This window comes from Homalodisca vitripennis, unplaced genomic scaffold (assembly GCF_021130785.1).
Source record: "Homalodisca vitripennis isolate AUS2020 unplaced genomic scaffold, UT_GWSS_2.1 ScUCBcl_3475;HRSCAF=9029, whole genome shotgun sequence".
Lineage (NCBI taxonomy): Eukaryota > Metazoa > Arthropoda > Insecta > Hemiptera > Cicadellidae > Homalodisca > Homalodisca vitripennis.
This window is the reverse complement of record NW_025779591.1, coordinates 17,712-36,561: the sequence shown is the minus strand read 5'-3', so window position 1 is coordinate 36,561 and position 18,850 is coordinate 17,712. Positions and strand designations below refer to the sequence as shown.

At 37.6% G+C, this 18,850-nt stretch overlaps 1 protein-coding gene across 2 annotated transcripts; it reads right to left on the bottom strand.

Moving 5' to 3' along the window:
- Positions 1 to 1,570: 1,570 nt before the first annotated feature.
- Positions 1,571 to 18,599, bottom strand: LOC124372555. Of its 2 annotated transcripts, none has more exons than XM_046830956.1 (3): positions 18,184 to 18,599; positions 6,956 to 7,119; positions 1,571 to 3,131 (listed from the first exon to the last, which is right to left on the bottom strand). In XM_046830956.1, the coding sequence occupies exons 1-3, from the start codon at positions 18,538 to 18,540 to the stop codon at positions 2,981 to 2,983; spliced, it is 672 nt and encodes a 223-aa protein (XP_046686912.1). In that variant the 5' UTR covers positions 18,541 to 18,599; the 3' UTR covers positions 1,571 to 2,980. The 2 variants fall into 2 exon arrangements, with proteins under 2 accessions (XP_046686912.1, XP_046686911.1); XM_046830955.1 differs by lacking the exon at positions 18,184 to 18,599 and adding an exon at positions 15,491 to 16,189.
- Positions 18,600 to 18,850: the final 251 nt, after the last annotated feature.

Sequence of the window (18,850 nt, the reverse complement as noted above, 5' to 3'; positions counted from 1 at the left end):
TCACTCACTCACTCACTCACTCACTCACTCATCACTCACTCACTCACTCACTCACTCACTCACTCACTCACTCACTCACTCACTCACTCACTCACTCACTCACTCACTCACTCACTCACTCACTCACTCACTCACTCACTCACTCACTCACTCACTCACTCACTCACTCACTCACTCACTCACTCACTCACTCACTCACTCACTCACTCACTCACTCACTCACTCACTCACTCACTCACTCACTCACTCACTCACTCACTCACTCACTCACTCAGTCACTCACTCAGTCACTCTCACTCACTCACTCACTCACTCACTCACTCACTCACTCACTCACTCACTCACTCACTCACTCACTCACTCACTCTCTCCCTCGCTCCCGCTCTGTCTTCTGTCTCACTCTAGCTGGCCACGCCACGAGCGCCCTTCACGCTGCCTAGCGGTAGACGTGCTAAGCTTGCCAAATTCAAATAAAAGTTGGTGGCAGACTTTTTAACATTGGCTTTGCGGTTCTTATAAGGTTTGTATTCATTGACGATACGTAGTTACTTGAAAACGAAACAGATTATGATGAAACTTACTTGGATAGTCTGTCTACCATGTTCATTGTTCATTTATTAAAAAAAGCGTTGAAAGAAAATGAGAGCATACCACAAGAAGATGTAATGAAGTGGCTGATGGAGGCTGATCTAAATGCCGACTTAAATGATGACGAGATTATTGAAGAGACCACTACTCCAGACAGCGGCAAGACTGACGGCGACGAGATCGAGGTGGTTCCTAGTTCTTTTAAAGTCAGTAATGTACGCTGTAATTGAAATGACGCTGTATCGGCAGCTGTTACCCTTATAACTTACTGTCAAGAGCGTGGTGTTGAAATTGAGAAGTTAAAAAGTCTTCAGGACAATGTGATCGCAGAATCTTTAAGTAAGAAGAAGCAAAAACTGTTTTTGATTTTTTTTAGTGTAAAGATGCTAGTTTAAGAGTTTTCACTTATATATTATGTATGTACAGTTTGTTCATTCTACTATAATTACGTTCTTACAGTATAGTGTTTGCTTATTCTCACGTTTCTTACTGATTATAGGTTATTTATGCATTGTGTAAATGGCACCCTTGGTAATCCGACAGTGTGCTGGTCCCATATCTGGCGGATTATCGAGATTGGACTGTAACTAGTTCTAGAATGGTTGGTTGCTAATTTGATGCTGTCAAAGTATTGGATGCTTGAGTTTACATTGGTATAAGCGCGGTTAGCGAAACCCGCGGTAGGCCTCCTCGTCTTGGGGCTGCCTCTACATGACTGTGCCTCAACTTGGCGTCGCTCTCGGGACAAGTGCCTCCAGGGTAACAGGATGGCCGACTCAGTTGGTTACACGTCCGCTTGAATTATGTAACTTTTATTTCTTACACATATAAAACGTTATGTAGAAATTAATTAATATCTTAAGGTTAAACACAACCAACAATATATTTTCGAGTCCCCTGGATAATAAAACTATTTATCATATGTAACTGGTATATTATTGTTATTAGATATGAAAACAGGGTAGATAGTTATGAAGGTAAATTTATGCAAATAAAGATTTTTATTGTAGTAATTTATTCTTCTTCTGATATGTTTCAATGCTAGTTATACATGTTCACAAAGTTGCGCTAATTCCAGTTTCAAACATTACTAGACAGCGAACTCAACATACATTTTTACACTATAGATACAATGTATAATTATGGTATATTTTAGAATTGCCATAAAAATCACCACATTTACAGCTGAGATATGTATTGATAAGAATGTTGGAAACTCCAAAATGGATGCAGAAACCCCTCAAAGATTTTGAAAAATATTTAAGACCAATTGAAATTGTAAAGAACACTGTAGTTAGTTGCCTGCCATCTTTATTACACTTTCTAAATGTTTCCCTGAGAAACACATTTACAGTATATAACATAAATTCATGTAATATTATTATTTTTACAATGTTTATCTTCTATTTGTTATAGTTTGAATATTTTGGAATTGAATTGTAACATTTCAATAATGATTATGAAACAACATATTATATAATAATCTTTTAAACTCGTATATTTATATACTTGTGTATTACATATATGCTGCATCTTCAAAACATTTTCTACTTTATATTACAACTGATAAAGATGTGTTATAACTGTATTAGGCCTACATCTTTTCAAAATGATGCATTAATTTACTATAGTAGGAGCCACAAAAGAGTGCAGTTGGTGGTGAGCAATAATTTGGACAGGCCCGCGCGATGTTGCTACTCAATACGTCAACTGCCGCCCGGAACGGAGCGCTGCGGGTTTAGCGAGGAACAAGTTTGGCAACGTCGCTCAGTCCTCGTTGGCTGCTCCAAGGTCACGCGTCAAATAGGCTCCTCCCTCAACTGCACTCTCTGGTGATGCCTACTGTAGATCAACAGACTTAACTAGTATAAATAACACAGCCCAATTCTGTCATCACATAATTATGGTTCATTCTTCATAACAAACTTTAGTATACAACATTTATTACAAACTATGACTTTTAAAACAAACACAATTGGAGATGGAATGATTTGCATGATGGATTACGTTGTACCTAGTCATATTTCAACACATACGCATTAAAGCATCTTCTTCAAAATTAAATATAAGCAATTTACCTAGGGCATGTTGGTTAAGTTGTACATTTACCAAAAACTAAATACTCGCAATCCCGATCAGTACTTTTCAATCAATTAATAACTATCGGTGTTATATAAGAAAGCCGATGACCTGCCATCTTGTATTTTAAGGTTGGAAATAATAGCGTTATTTTATATCCTGCGTTGGCCGGGATATTATTATTGGTACTGCTAACCCGAACATCCCTTCAGTACATTTGACAAGATCCTTGCACAACGCCTATGACCCATGGGAAAGGCAGAATAAGACTAAAAGGAGACTGAAGTCTCCTTTATTTTATAAAAAAAGAAGTCTAGGCAAGGAGAAGTTCACTGTCATGGTCACAGAGATCCCCTAAACTCTTGCTCCTGTGGGTCCGTGTTTCCTGCTGTACCACACCTGGGTGTCTAGAGGTGGAATGTTGGTGTACTGGACATAAGGATACTGCGATGTTGGTACACCTGCTGCAACAAGAACGTAATTGACAAGGTTAGTGTATTTTAAATAAGAGTACGTGTTTTTCTCACAGAATACTAATACGACTCGATATGAATACGCCAGACCCCGTGTCGCGTAACAGGCTTCACTGTGGTTGAATGATACATTTTAAACCTACAGCTCACTTCATTCTAACGATGTCTTCCGGATAGACAGACAGACACGCATACTGAAGACAAATTTTACATTTCCCTTGCAGATAAAAGAGAAATTTACTGGGTCAGCTTACTGAGGCTTGAACGAAGTTAGCCAAATTCCGTGGTTGGATATGTACTGTCACAGAACTCATTGTTCTCAATTTAGAAATGAAGTCTACAGATAACTTGCCACGTGCTTCATTTACATTTTTGTCCATTAAGTTAGTTTTCATAGCAGTGTTCAAAATAGAGAATGTTCTGGTGAAGAACAACGCAAGAGTACGCTGAAATTAAATCTTATCACCGACATTTAACATTGATTCCATTCTATTTTTTTCTTTTTACTCTATAAATACAAATTTAACACTTTAAGATTGTAAAGTAATCAGTTTCGCTAACGTCAACGTCTAACTCCGCTAACGCTCGCTGATGCAGTTGAAGACTGATACATATTGGTCTGGCTAATCCTTCTATGATTGATTATTGAATGTTAATATTATTTAAATACTTCACCGTTACTTAATTCGACTTCAGTTTAATTCAACCAACATAGGAAAGGTTAATTTTTGTTCTATTTCATGTGTTGTAATGTGTGGAATTTTGACGTAATTGCGGAGGTGACGTTATTGTTAATCGGGACAAGTGAGATGGAGCCTCAGGGCCAAAATCTTTTTCTACACAACCAATATAGATATATTGTGGTTGGGTGGATTTAAGTTAAAATTATAATGAACATTCTAAGTGATACATGATTACCCTAGATAGGGTTTTGGTTCATTTTCTAAGAGAGCGAAGCAAGCAAGATAAACAATTACACAAGACGTCTATGAGTAGGTAGATCGATTTTAATCTAAATTAATGTTCTATAGGACAAACCAGGAAGAGCTCATAACCGACTTTGGAGCTAAAGACGCGTAGACCTCAGGCCAAAACTGCGCATAAATACTGGAAACGCTTTGCGCTTGGATATATTTTAACAAAAGTACGAACAGTGTATATGACAAATGTTAACCAAAGACGGTTATTCTGCATCTATTGGGAAGGGGGACGGAGCCCTAGTATAAAATCCTGTACAACGTTTAGTTGGATAAATATCAGTAAAAATTGTACCGAATGTTTTTTTAAGACAAGAATTATCCAATGATAGCTAACAACTAAATTTGGCACCAAGAAAACGTAACCCCTAGAGTAAAACCGTATTATGTACAAGTACTATATATGCCTTGCAGTTGGATGTATTTGAACCATAATTGTAGCAGGATATATTTTAACCTTATTGGGTGCTAACCGGAGTTACTAAGGGCTGGGTTGTTCTAGAATTCCCGAGACCGAGAGGTGCCAGGGACCAGGGCTGCTAGAAGCTGATTGACTGGGGCCTTCCTGAATCCGGAAGATACTAGACGCCGAGGAAAATCAAAGGCCGGTGTCTTCCAGAGGTCGGGGTTCGCCACTGGCCGGGGATTACCAGAGGCCGGTGCCTTCCAGGGGTCGGGGTTCGCCACTGGCCGGGGCTTTCCAGTGGCCGGTGCCTTCCAGAGGTCGGGGTCTGCCACTGGCCGGGGCTTTCCAGTGGCTGGGGCCTGCCAGAGGTCGGGGTTTGCCCACTGGCCGGGGCTTTGCAGAGGCCGGGGACTGCCAGAGGTCGGGGCTTGCCACTGGCCGGGGATTACCAGAGGCCGGTGCCTTCCAGAGGTCGGGGCTTGCCAATGGCCGGGGATTACCAGAGGCCGGTGCCTTCCAGAGGTCGGGGTCTGCCACTGGCCGGGGCTTTCCAGTGGCCGGTGCCTTCCAGAGGTCGGGGTTCGCCACTGGCCGGGGATTACCAGAGGCCGGTGCCTTCCAGAGGTCGGGGTCTGCCACTGGCCGGGGATTGCCAGAGGCCAGTGCCTTCCAGAGGTCGGGGTTTGCCACTGGCCGGGGCTTTCCAGTGGCTGGGGCCTGCCAGAGGTCGGGGTTTTGCCACTGGCCGGGCCTTTGCAGAGGCCGGGGACTGCCAGAGGTCAGGGCTTGCCACTGGCTGGGGATTACCAGAGGCCGGTGCCTTCCAGAGGTCGGGGTCTGCCACTGGCCGGGGATTGCCAGAGGCCAGTGCCTTCCAGAGGTCGGGGTTTGCCACTGACCGGGGCTTTCCAGTGGCTGGGGCCTGCCAGAGGTCGGGATTCGCCACTGGCCGGGGCTTTCCAGTGGCCGGTGCCTTCCAGAGGTCGGGGTTCGCCACTGGCCGGGGATTACCAGAGGCCGGTGCCTTCCAGAGGTCGGGGCTTGCCACTGGCCGGGGATTACCAGAGGCCGGTGCCTTCCAGAGGTCGGGGTCTGCCACTGGCCGGGGCTTTCCAGTGGCCGGTGCCTTCCAGAGGTCGGGGTTCGCCACTGGCCGGGGAATACCAGAGACCGGTGCCTTCCAGAGGTCGGGGCTTGCCACTGGCCGGGGATTACCAGAGGCCGGTGCCTTCCAGAGGTCGGGGTCTGCTACTGGCCGGGGTTTCCCAGAGGCCAGTGCCTTCCAGAGGTCGGGGTTCGCCACTGGCCGGGGCTTTCCAGTGGCTGGGGCCTGCCAGAGGTCGAGGCTTGCCACTGGCCGGGGCTTGCCAGAGAACTCCTAAATGCTGAGAGACCAAGTGGTGTGAGAGGCCAAAAAGTGGCAGAGACCGAAGCCTATTTATGGTCGAATCGTGCTAGAAGCCGGAGCCTGCGAGAGGATAATATGTTTATGTCTTACCTACTGCACTAAATATTGTGACCTGTCTTGTTTATTTAACCTTATGACGTTTAGATCATCCTTTCTTACTATTACAATAAAAGTTTTAGCAGTGATCCACGTTTTCAATGCCTTTTATTTTACTATATTTTTATTATTAGACTGTTGTCAGTTAATCGAAATCACTTAATAATGGCCGAGAAACACTATTGGCATAAATTAAATTATCTGATCTGAGCATATGATGTACATTCTTATTGCAACTGCTACTTTAGCAGAATAATGGTTTACCATGGTGGTTAAGAATGTCCCATGTAAATTTTTATTTAATTTGCACTTATTCGCAGTTGATGTTGGTTGTTCATTCGTAATATACATTTTAAGTTGTAGATAAATATTATTGGGTCAACAAATAGTTAACTACGCACATTAAAGTAAACTTATATATAAAATCTTTAATTAAAGCCCAATATAATAAGATACGAATAGTGATAACACACGGTTAAAAGAAAATTAAAGTGTGTTTAGTAATTCAATAGCCATCGTTAAGTGATACGATTCAATAGCTCTTGTACATGACAACAATCTAGGTTAAAATAATGCCAAAGCACGCATTAAAATGTGTCACAATACACGCAGTATGGAATCACAAGTTTGTTGTGTGTTAAGTCAATGCACACTATCTCTAAAACATACACTTGATAAAAATAACAATAACTATTATAGACTGAAAAAATAAAAACAGGTCACGATTGCCTACTTGCAATAGTCAACAGCTGACTAGCGGCCAACAGTAAATGGTAATCGTCAAGGCAGATACAAGCCATTTACTATTGGCCGCTGGTGAGTTGTCAGTGGTTGGTTATCGTAGCACACGTATTTTGACCAGTATTATTTACTTTGTTATTATTATTATTATTTTTGCCTAATGATCTTTTTAGAACTTAGAACTAACCTGTATTCAGGCGGTAGAATTCGGGTCTCATCAGCGACGGGGATTGCTTCTTCGTACGTTGGAGGAGCGGCGCAGGATGTTACAGGACCTGCCGATGCGAACACCAAGGACTCGTACTCGGGAGGCTTGTCGGTCACAGTCTGATGAGGACAGGATTCGCCATCCTGGAACACATAATTTTGTATATATTATTTTTATACCGATAATTTTTCATTGTATTTTGTGCGTACGGTTCGTTCTAACTTGTCTGTTATCTACAGAACACCTTTTTGGGTCTTAATGTCCTAATACTTTGCCAAAACCTTATACTTCCTACAAAAAAAAAACAGGTACAGTATTTTAAATTTAAACGTTGTTATTTATATTTCATGACAATTATATGTAATAACGAGCCTCACTAAATGTAAATTAGCCTCTTAAAAATAATTCTTATGAACTCATTTCAAGATCGAATTTGAATTTTGGGACATAAACCGTATTAGGACAGTTTGGTGTATATGAACGTGTCTATACGGGTACAAATGAACATTCTTTGTCTGAAGTTTGTTTTTGACGATGGAAGGATTGTGAAGGAAACAGGATTTTCCGGATATTTTCTATTGCTCAGTAGTAAAAAAAGTCGTAGGTGGTTGGTCGACGAATGCAGACCTTTTGTGACTTGTATTCTGTAGTTCAGTTTTAATAATTAGTGTTGTGTTTAGATATTTTTTATTAAGGGCATATTTTAGAGTTAGTGAAGTTGAATCACAACACGGTAGTTGTGATTCCTGACTTAGCGTGTCACAACGCTCTGGTACTATTTGTTTATTTTAACCTAGTTTGTAATTATATGTTAAGTTAGTTATTTATGTGAAGAAGAGATCGGATTTCAGGTCTCGAAACGTAGTGTTACTGATGTTTTTGTATCACTGAACGACGGCAAATGTCCGGAAAAATCCTCTTTTATTCATAAATGAACAGCCAGGAAAAGTAATTGATTTTTAAAATGTTTTGTTCTGAGGAATCGTTAAAAAAAATCAAGTTGGATTCTTTTCCAAAAACAGCCGTATTCAGGTCAAAAAGTGGCTGTGAGGGATTTTCCAGACATTTGCCATAGTTCAATGATACAAAATTCAGTAACACGTCACAGGCAAACCTCAAGCAAAAAGCAGTTATTCCAAAAAGAAAACTTCCAGGTTTCATTACATTTTTACGGCTCATAGACCACTGAATGATTTGAAAATTTGCATAAATTACATATTTGCGTTAGGAAAAGATTATAAATTATTTTAAAAAAATGCACTCAAGTGTTTGGTTTCCGCTAAAATGGAAATGGCAAATACTCGTAAAATGTAGTACGTGATACTGTGATAGGATAAATTGAAATCGTAGTCACAAAACGTTATATATTATAGCAGAGCTATAGTAGCAGGTGATATCGTCAACTACTGTAAACATTACTAATCATAAAATTAGTACTCGTAGGTATTATACAATTTAATTTAAATGCTATTATAAAATTACCTTAAATTACTATCAGCGTGGTGATTTTTTTTTAAGATAAGTTAAAGCTAATTGTTTTAAAGTCTCTGACACAGTGATACTGAAAAAAACTAGAGATATCAGTAATAGAACACTATGGTTTTAAATAATACATATCAACTTGTAGATAAACGTAGCAATAATAACTTACTTAACAATAGACTTAACAAATGATACTTATTTACCAAATGATAATAAACTTCAGGCATGACATTTGGTGCACTGGAAAGTTAAGAGCCACACCTGCGTCATCGAAGAAATTTGTCTAATGAGTACAACATGCCATCAATGCTGAAGATTGTTGTTGATGGTTCATTTTACAATGTAGGGAATTTATTGCATGTAAGGTTTTCTTCCCATATTGCCAGCTGATTCTTCGTAAGAAGATGTGTTATGGATTAGTAAAATCATATTACTTTTTTATTATTATTTATTTATCGAGGCATTCCTTAGGTTTATTCAATTTTTATTGTTAAGTCAATCTCTCTGTTTGAGCGAAGAAAAAGAAACTACTTTAAAAGATACTTCCTTGAAATACACAGTATATTAATTAAACTGAACGAAGGAATAAAAATTTCGATATATCCTTCCCATTACATCACACAAAAATATTCATACTTAAGTGACTCAAATCAGGTCTGTTTTACTCAATTTATATAAATCTACAGAAGAGCGTTTCACAATAAAATCACTAATTACCTTTGTCGTTGATAAACAGACAATACAAACTAATCCTGATGGAAGAGATGAGCAAATTACCATTTGCTTGGGCCATATGGCGTAGTTTTTACGAAAAAGGTACGCTGCTACAATTTGTTTGCACCAGTATAAGGTCCAGAGATGTTTGCATGCAGCCTTTCCTTCTCTTTCTTTAAAGCAGCAAGGTAGAGGGATCAAGCTGTATATCCACAAGGAGCTGTGGTGATCCGTGAAGTTCGTTACAGCTTTCTAAACATTAGTCATAGAGTGCAAGTGAAGCCGCAGTCTACTTCCTGTCTGGAGAAAAAAATGACATTTGGCAGAAATAGCCAGTTAAAACGGTGGCGGGTAGCTCATCTACTGTACGCAGCATAGCCTACTTATGATGGATTCAAAGTTCTTGAATGCTATAAGCTTATTATGTGAATACATTTAATAGTTTCTACAACAACCGCTTAGCTCAATTTGCTGAAATTTTGAATTATTCCTACTTTTGCACGCTTGTATTGTAACTAGTTATTTATTATTATTTTCCGAGTTACGAAAGAAGTTAACTGCCTCATAGCTTAAGTTGGACGAGTGCAAGATTTGGGACTCCAAGATTTATGAAACATCCACAGAAATTAACAGTGAATCGTATATAAAGATTTTACATGTGGCGCCTAAAGGTTACCTTCTCTCCTTCTGGAAATGGAATCTATTTAAATTATTTGATTTTAAATGCTTGTACTGATATTAGAAATAATATACCTGATTATTATTAAATTTCTTTTTAAATTATAGTGCCATTAATGGCCGTGTCTCATTTTCCTAATTATCTTGTCTTCGCCGTCATTGCACACATACGTTGATGACCACTACAACTGAGCAGTAACACGAATATGTAATATGCATAATGTTTATTAATTTTAAAACAAACACTACAATACAAAAACGTTTATTTTCATGAAGCCTTACGTTTTCAAATAAAACATCATAAGACTCACAACTGAAATTAAAGTGGTTACAACATAATATAAACAATGCTGTGCTTTAATAAAATAAATGGTATTAAAAAATACCAGGAGATAATAATTTTAACCAGAAAAGTATTCTATGTATATATAAAAACGTAAAGTTAATATTTGATTAGATCAAAAAAGGAACGGTGAATTTTTAAAAGCCACGGTTCATTATTTACTAGATTGTTTTATAAAATTTGTTTCATATGCATCAAGGAAATTCTTATTTTTAATTTTTTAAATAATTTTGTGTTAAACAGTGTCTAGTTTGAAGGGCCTCTTTGGAAAACGAAAGATATTACACCAATGACAATTGTAGTTTTGGAGCGTTTTTTATTAAATTAACTAAAGAATTACATTTAATAAAGGAGCTCCTCTCTTAATAATATTATAAATGCGAAAGTGCCTTTGCTGCTTTTTTTCCTTTCACGTATAAACTATTATACTAATATTTCACATGAACATTCCTAGGAACCCTAGGATGAACATAGGCCTATTCTTATTTCGAAAAGCCCTTCGAACTAGACCCCACTGATCTTTAAAGCAGAGAGAATCCCATCATGGTCTCTAAAGTTGTGTAATATTCATTGAATGATCCTGTCAAATGTAATCAACTGTTCTGTGCAAACATTGTTAATTAGTTTAAGTCTGTTTATATTTATAGTGTGTAAATCGTCAAAAGACTAACCACAATATTGTTTAAGCCGATTTAGATTACAGCATTGATTGAGATACTAGCAGTTACCCGCGGCTTCGCATGCGACTTCGTAGGTTTTGCACGTGTATGAGCACATGTGGTTCGAGTTAATTATATTTCATACGTAATGTTGAGTTTGCCTTGTTGCCACGATTAAGAAAAGCCGTCTAAGTCTGGTCTTGGTACTTTTTGTTCCATAACTGATTTTCACTTGTGTCCCGATCAAGAAAAACACAGGTCTGAGCAAACTACTTATATCAAAAGACAACTAAGATAGGTTTTATAAGACTTTAAATTTACAGTAAATGATAGATACTGTATTTGTCTTTTATATCTGTATTACAGTACTGACCAAGCACTGTATACTTCATGTTTTCTAAAATGTCAGTTAAAGGTATATCTTTACTAAAAAGTTTAATTTTCTTATCTGGATATTTTGTTAGTCTTAGTGCAACAGCCATTGCAGAAAAGGTTTACTCTAAGCATTCACACTATAAATGTAAACAAATTCGAAATTGTGGTTAAATAAATGAAAACATATGGCTGTGCTGTCATAAAACAATGTTTAAACAGAACAGTTGATTACATAAAAACAGGTTCTTTCAATTAATATTTCGCCACTTTAGAGACCAAGATGGGATTTTCTCTACTTTATAGACCAGTGAGTCATGACCCACAGAAAATTTTTAAAATAAGAATAGGCCTTCCATCCATGTAACCCATGCAAAATTCAGTTCAATTGGTTGAGTAGTTAACAAACAAAGACACTTTCGCACTTTAATATTATTAGGATGATGGGTGCTAGTTGGTTAGGTACAACACGGAAGACAGGAAGCTAGTCAAGGTTAATTATATACTATTAGGCCTAAGGTATAAAATATCAGCCGTTATGAACACATTGATCACAGTATCCTCTATTACAATCTTGTTGTTTAACTATTGATAGCATTATTATTTATACACATTAGCATATTTAATCATATTGTTATTTACTTTATTGAAAACGTACTTGTTTAGAGTACACAACTTGTTTGTGCCTTAGTCCTCTTATCTTATTGTAAAACAACCATTTGACTCTCAGTATTGTATTTGAAAACAATTGAAGAAATAGAGGAGCAACATGTTTCTGAACTAACCAGATCTAAATAATCATTCGTTTCCTTAAGGCCGGTATCGACCTTTAAAATCTTCGATTATCTTTACACGACTAATACTATCAAAGTTAAAACCAATATGGTTCTGACAAGTTACGCCACATAAAATAGTTACCATCCGCAAGAGAGCTCGATTTTGTCAAATTTATTGTAAGTATAAAATGCCGTGGCTTGATCGGATATACAGGGTGGCGCATATGTCAGTTTCCCCAGAAGATAAATTTAAAGGCGTTATAGGTTAATTGCATAAATATTTTTAGGCAAGAAAACAAATTTATTATATGAAATTACTTACATATTACCAGACACTGTTATAGCAGCTGTTCGAAATGTCCACCTTGATTTTGCACTTTGGCAATAAAGGTTTATCGTTATTGACAAGTTCAAATGCATTTATAATAAGGTTTGTGAATTCGTCAAGAGTTTGCTGTTTTGAAGCATACACAGTCTCCTTTATAACACCCCACAGTAAAAAATCACATGGGGTCAGGTCTGGCGAGTGCGCAGGCCAATCGATTGTACCACGGCGACCAATCCATTCATTAAAAGTGTTATTTAACAAATCTCGAACTTGGATGCCGAAATGTACTGGGGCACCATCTTGTTGCCAGATGAGCGAATGAATATTGAAAACAGGATTGTTTCTGAGCTCGGGAACTACTATTTCTTGCAGCAACCGAAAGTAACTTTCTGAGTTAACATTTCCTTGAAGAAAATAAGGACCAATCAGTGCAGTACTCGAAATACCTCCCCATACCATAAACACCAGACACATTGAGTGCTGCTTGGATTACGTTATAAGGAATTACATCCGACCAGTAGACTATACGTAATTATGCCGATTAACGCGTCCATTTAGTTTGAAACATGCCTCATCACACCAAAAATTTATCGCAAGGAATTTGGATCAGCTTCTGAGCGGATAATTATTGTCTAACAGAATTCCAATCGCCTATCGGAATCATCCTCCTTGTGAAACGCTTGGAGTACAGATGGACGGTATGGCTTAAATTTTAACTGCTTTAACATTCTTAAATTTTAATTGCACATACTTCTTTTTGATATTTCTAGTTCAGCAGATGCCTTACGAGTCGATTTAACGGGACTGGCTACAAAAGCTTGAGCAACTGTCTCTAGGTTTTATTCGTTGCAAATTGATCGTGAACGACCACACTTCGGGGCATTTTAAACACTTACTGTTTTTTTTTTTTTTTTTTTTCAAATTTCTTATTTAAATTCCACATATATTGCCCAGTGGGTATCGCGACACCTGGATATTTACCACTAAAGTCTTCAAATATTATAGCAGTATTTCTATGATGCTTCCACCACAACTGAAGGATTTAATCTCGCCGTTGGGTGTTTGTAAACATTTTAAAAACACAAACAAATAACAGATGCAAAAAGCGTCACTTTACATTAGTCAGTGGAACAGACAACAATGAACTTATTCCGTGTTGCCGCCAACTTAACATTGTTACCAAACAATCGAAACAAAATATCTCAATTTATGTGGAAACTGACATATGCGCCATCCTGTATTAACAATAGTATATATGAAATAATTATGAGCGCGGCAATAATTTTGTCAATAACGCCGTAAAACCTTGAACATTCCCTATTGTTTTTATGCTTTTTATTACGTGTTTGTGACAGTGATAATAGTTTTGAGATAAATTAAATTAATTAAGAGCAAATCAGACATAAAGGGTTTTTCTTATCATCCATCTCAAATGAGAACATTGAAATGTGCCTTTATTCTGATACTTCAAGGTGGAAGCGGATCATTGACTTTGCATCCCACTAGAGGGGATATTTGAAAAAGTGTAAAATGATCATAAAATATATTTTCTTCAGACCAATTTTGCGGTTAAAATTGAGCACACAACAATGTATGGACATGCATATTTGGACACGCCAAACGCGTCCAAAATGATCAATAATACAATCAATGATCAATTTGTGTTGTTGAGGTAAATTCCAAAATGTTAAAACTATTATACCTCATATCATTATCGAAATGTCCCACGAACAGATAATCATAGAGCAAATAAACTTTTATATCCCACTGTTTTATATATATATATATATATATATTTTTTTTTTATTCACTGTTTATTTACTTTCGTTTGTACTGTTTTCTTTTATATTTTTTATATCTTATACAATTTTTGCACCTGAAGACGGTTTTTCACCGAAATATGGTGCCAATGTTTTAAAAACACTTTGTTTTGATTGTACAGTAATTTACTAAAAATAATATATATATATTCAACAATTTGTGCGTCAATATAACTTATATCATAGTTAAAGCTTTTTAATTTCCAATGATTATAGTATTTTAAAAGTGCTGATGTTTTAATGAAATGGAAAATTCATTACTGTATTTATTATACATACTCATATGTAAAAGCAATATTGTATGACTTTGAAGTTCAGCATGGCCTACAGGAATTGTTTTAAAGCACAAACCTTGCTGGATTTGAATAAAAACTACAAGGTTGTTTGTTGGGGTTTTGTTATTTTTCCACATTATTTAAAACTAATGCTATTTGAGCTGATTTTGAACTGCATCTGATTTAGTAATATTAGTCTATGGATTTATTTCGGTGGAAAAATATATTAGCTTTTAGAGTAGCTGATTTAAAAACAAGATCTAGGCGATAATTAGAATCTTAGCAACATTAAAATTAAAGTAACATTTGGCTTTTTGGCCTGGTCATTGATTGGTCTATGACTCATTTGTATGTCGTTGATTCTAAACACATCTTGTACAAGGTCACTGTGTATAACTGACTGAGATGGAAGTCATTGTTTCTTCGAACGTTTCTCAATCAATGTGGTACACAAAAGATGGAGAAGGAAAACAATCCACGACTCAGATTATATTGTGTATTGTATTTCCTCTAGTCAGAGTTATCTTATCAAGGTCAACAAGTTGTTGTCTGGTATTGCAAGTTTGTTACTTCATAATTGGACAATTAAATTTGCAGACTTGTCACGAACTTGCGCTTGTCTCCTGCACGTAGCTGCTAATTAGGAACATAATTAGTACCAGCACGTTGTATTTTATCGCACAACAAGTTTTTGAATGTAACTAAGTACCGCAATACTCATTCGTACTTGAATGAGTAACTTATGTGCGGCACTTTAGTTGAAAGTACCTTTGTATGAATCGGCCAGATAAAGCGCTATTGCACAACAGTGACATGATTGGGCAATAGGCAATTCATGATAAACGTAACTACCAAAGCAAAACTGATAATCAGTTATTATATGGATATTTGGAGGGGCAATACTGTTTACATTAAATCTTTTGGGTCTGCTAGGTGTTTTTTCATGCGAACTTTTGAACACAAAACTACCTAAATATTGGATTAAATATCTTTGGAAAGAATAGATTTATTTGTACAAATTGCCTAACTTTGTTTTCATAACGGGTAGTCTTCCAACTGCCACTAACCTGAGTTGAACCGCTCTTGAACAGATCGAAAAGACCATTCCTCCAGCAGTAGCAAGGCAGCCAGAAGAAGATAATGGGGAAGAGCATCGCCAACACATAGACTTGAAGGTCTTCGTCGGGCGATCGGGGCATGAACATGAGGGTGACGAACAGCACAGCGACCAAGCCGTATAGGAAGAAAACGACGGCGTAGTCTTTGAAAACGTCCACTAAATCTCTGGTAGACTCTATCGTGAGTTGCCTGGTCCCTTGCAGGCCATCCCTGAAGGTAGGCATGACCCACGAGTAGAAGTCCCGGGAATAGGTCACCCCTCTGTGGTAAATATTAACAGAGTGTTCGACAACGGTCCCACCGAGGGTGCGAACCCCGACAGCGACGTCTTGGAAGGTCATCGACACCACCTGGGACCTCCAGGAGTGGGCTCTACTGGAGAGCCTGCAGAAGACGCACTTGTTACCGTCACCTGGCGGCATTAGGTCGCCACCGTCCTCGCCAGCCATCGCTTCCCCGATCACTACTAACCGCACCTCAAACGGAACACGAATACAGTTCTTGGTGGTTCGGATTCACAAAGTTCCTAGAGTGTCAACCATCCAGGAAGTATGATTGTGAAAGAACGATGTTTAAAGTAGTTTAGCAAATGGTTTCACCGACAACACTCCTCTCTCAGAGAGAGAAAACTGGGTGGACTGCCTGTGACTGTGGAGTGGGGAGCCAGTGGAGGGGGAGGGGCGCCCTACTCACTAACGCTGCCGATTAGATTCAGTTGTCGATGACGTTCAGCGACCTCGGGAAACCCTTGCTTCAGGCCTCTCGCAATCTGCTAGTACCACACCTACCATCGGGAAACTACAGTCCAGAATGCTACCTTACCTTTCCTTTACTATAGATACAGGTTTTCCAACATTTCATAAAAGTAAGTAGCTTTAACCCTTTACTTACCATGTATCCAATCAGATACAACATCTACTCTCCATATAGTCACACACTCAATATACTGCCAAGAAAAGAGTAAAATACAAAACAACACGATACTGCAGAAACCTTTTTATATATATAGTAAATATTATATATAACAAATCCAAGAAAACAGAGATCTCTGGAAAATTTATACTGGCACTCGTAGACTAGATTGCATTTTTATACAAAATCACTAACTTAAATCTTGTATACGGAAGTTATTGTGCAGGTTTGGTTTGCCATTGACAATGATAAACATTTCTAGAGTATTTTAAAAACTTTACTCTTTGAACTATTACACAATTTTTAGAATACAAATATTTATTAAATTACCTAAAAATGTCGAGAACAAAATAAGATTTAGACATAGAAAGATTCTCTAGAGGTAATCAAAACTAGATGTGAATGACGTCATTTATTACTTTATGCTTGAAAAGTATAAAATCCGCACATATTTGGTTATAAATATGTTTTCCCAGAATGTAAAATTCTACATTTTGTAAATTTTTAGGACAATGTCTTGTACATAATTAAGCAATACACTATTAAGCTTACTTTATGACTATAAATGTAGTCTACAAATTTAAAAATTCTAGTCCAATTACTTAAACATTTCTAGTTGTGATGTCAACTTGTTGTCGTTATCAAGCTTACTCTTTCCTCTCAATATTATAAATGTATACAAATTTATAACAGTATTTACATACATTAATGATATTGTGGCGCTGTCATAAGACAGTGTTTTACACAGAAAAGTTGATTATATTTAACAGGCCCGTTTGTTCGTTGTAATGCATTCCTTAAGGTATTTTTCGTAACTTCGAGACCAGTGGGGCGTAGCCCGGAGGTATTTTCGAAATAGGAATAGACATAGACTATATGTTAAGCAGGGACCCTAAGAATGTACATGACAATTTAAGTACAATCGATCCAGTAGTTTTTACGTGATTGAATAATACACAGAGAGACACCGTTAGATGTTTATATAGTAATATATATGGGATGAAAGTTGATTGATATAACTTAAATATCCCATAACGGTTCAGTCTAGTTTTTATTTTATCAATTTATAAATTATTTGCCATAAATTTCGAAATATTGATTCTTTAAAATTTATCAATCAAAATCAAGATCTTTTAAATTTTTACATTTTGTCTCTTGGATATAACCCTATGAGGAGAAAAAAGTAAAGTGTTTCAAAATCTAAAAGTGTTAGAAACTACTTATGTACTTACATATATTTCCATATCTCGCAATGCTATAAGGCAGTCTTTCAAAATCAATAGCCATACACCAATAGTCTTAATCGCAATATCATAATACAGATCTTATATCACATTACAAGAAACCAATCTGCAGCCGAAGACAACTTTAAAATTATTTTTATTCAAAACTTTTCTGGGATGAGAACAAGGTTAATGTTTAATAGCGATCTAGCCCTCAGCTTAGCTTAGACCACAACCCCAGTTCACCATTGAACATAATAGAATTTTAAAATTATCCTTAGAGAAATCTTTCCAAAGATCGAATCAGCATTGTTGCTAGAACTTTTTACTACACTATACGTGTGATTATCTTACCTCTAGTTCCTGCTGGCTAGGAGGCCGAACAGCAAACACAGTGATACTCCTAGAAACATGGCAAAGGGGAAAGAAAATGGGACCTATTATCATCCCTGCAGTATTCCAAATGGTATAACTAACAGATATAAAGTTAGGACGACTTAACTAACCTGTCTCCACCTCGCCCTCAGCTCTCGCCTGTGCAGTTGTGATATTCTCCAGTTGACGATCGGTAATCCCATCAACACCGCAGTGATTACGAACATCAAAACTATAAAGTCTTCGAGGTAAGGAACGATCATCACACACGCTGTCAGAAGCAGAATGTAACTCGCTGACACGACGCAAATGGCAAAGAACGCCTTTTCAACGCAAATAAATCTTTTAACGTCTCTCCAAAACGTCCTGGCAGCCTTCACACAGCTTTCGTACACACTCGAGGAAATGTCACTTGTCTGTCGGAATGAGTTTTGGAGGAATAATACCGCCATAGACAACCCGTGTTGGAATATTCCGGATTCCGACATCTCCGGTGTGTATCACTCCACTGCCCTGAGAAGAATGCCAACACTGCTCTATTCTAAGCCGTTAACAACAAACGCACTTACCAGGCAACCTTGATCACTTTGTAAATTGTCCATGACTCAAAAAGTTTAACTAACCCAGTTGATGTAATTATTCATAACGCTAAATCAACAATTTGAATGTTTGAATTAGACATAAAATAGTACCTATGTGTAGTTGGCACTGAACTTAAATGTGGACAAGTGGAACTGTAACACGATTCACGAGGTTGTGTCCAGAAGACGAATGGTAACTTGGCTTTTCCCCGATATT

Excerpts from the sequence above, each read along its gene's own strand:
- LOC124372555 (XM_046830955.1), bottom strand. The coding sequence starts at position 15,991 with ATGGCTGGCGAGGACGGTGGCGACCTAATGCCGCCAGGTGACGGTAAC. Across the intron at positions 7,120-15,490 it reads TCAAGAGCGGTTCAACTCAG|GATGGCGAATCCTGTCCTCA; the intron begins GTTAGTGGCAGT and ends TATGTGTTCCAG. Across the intron at positions 3,132-6,955 it reads ATTCTACCGCCTGAATACAG|CAGGTGTACCAACATCGCAG; the intron begins GTTAGTTCTAAG and ends TTCTTGTTGCAG.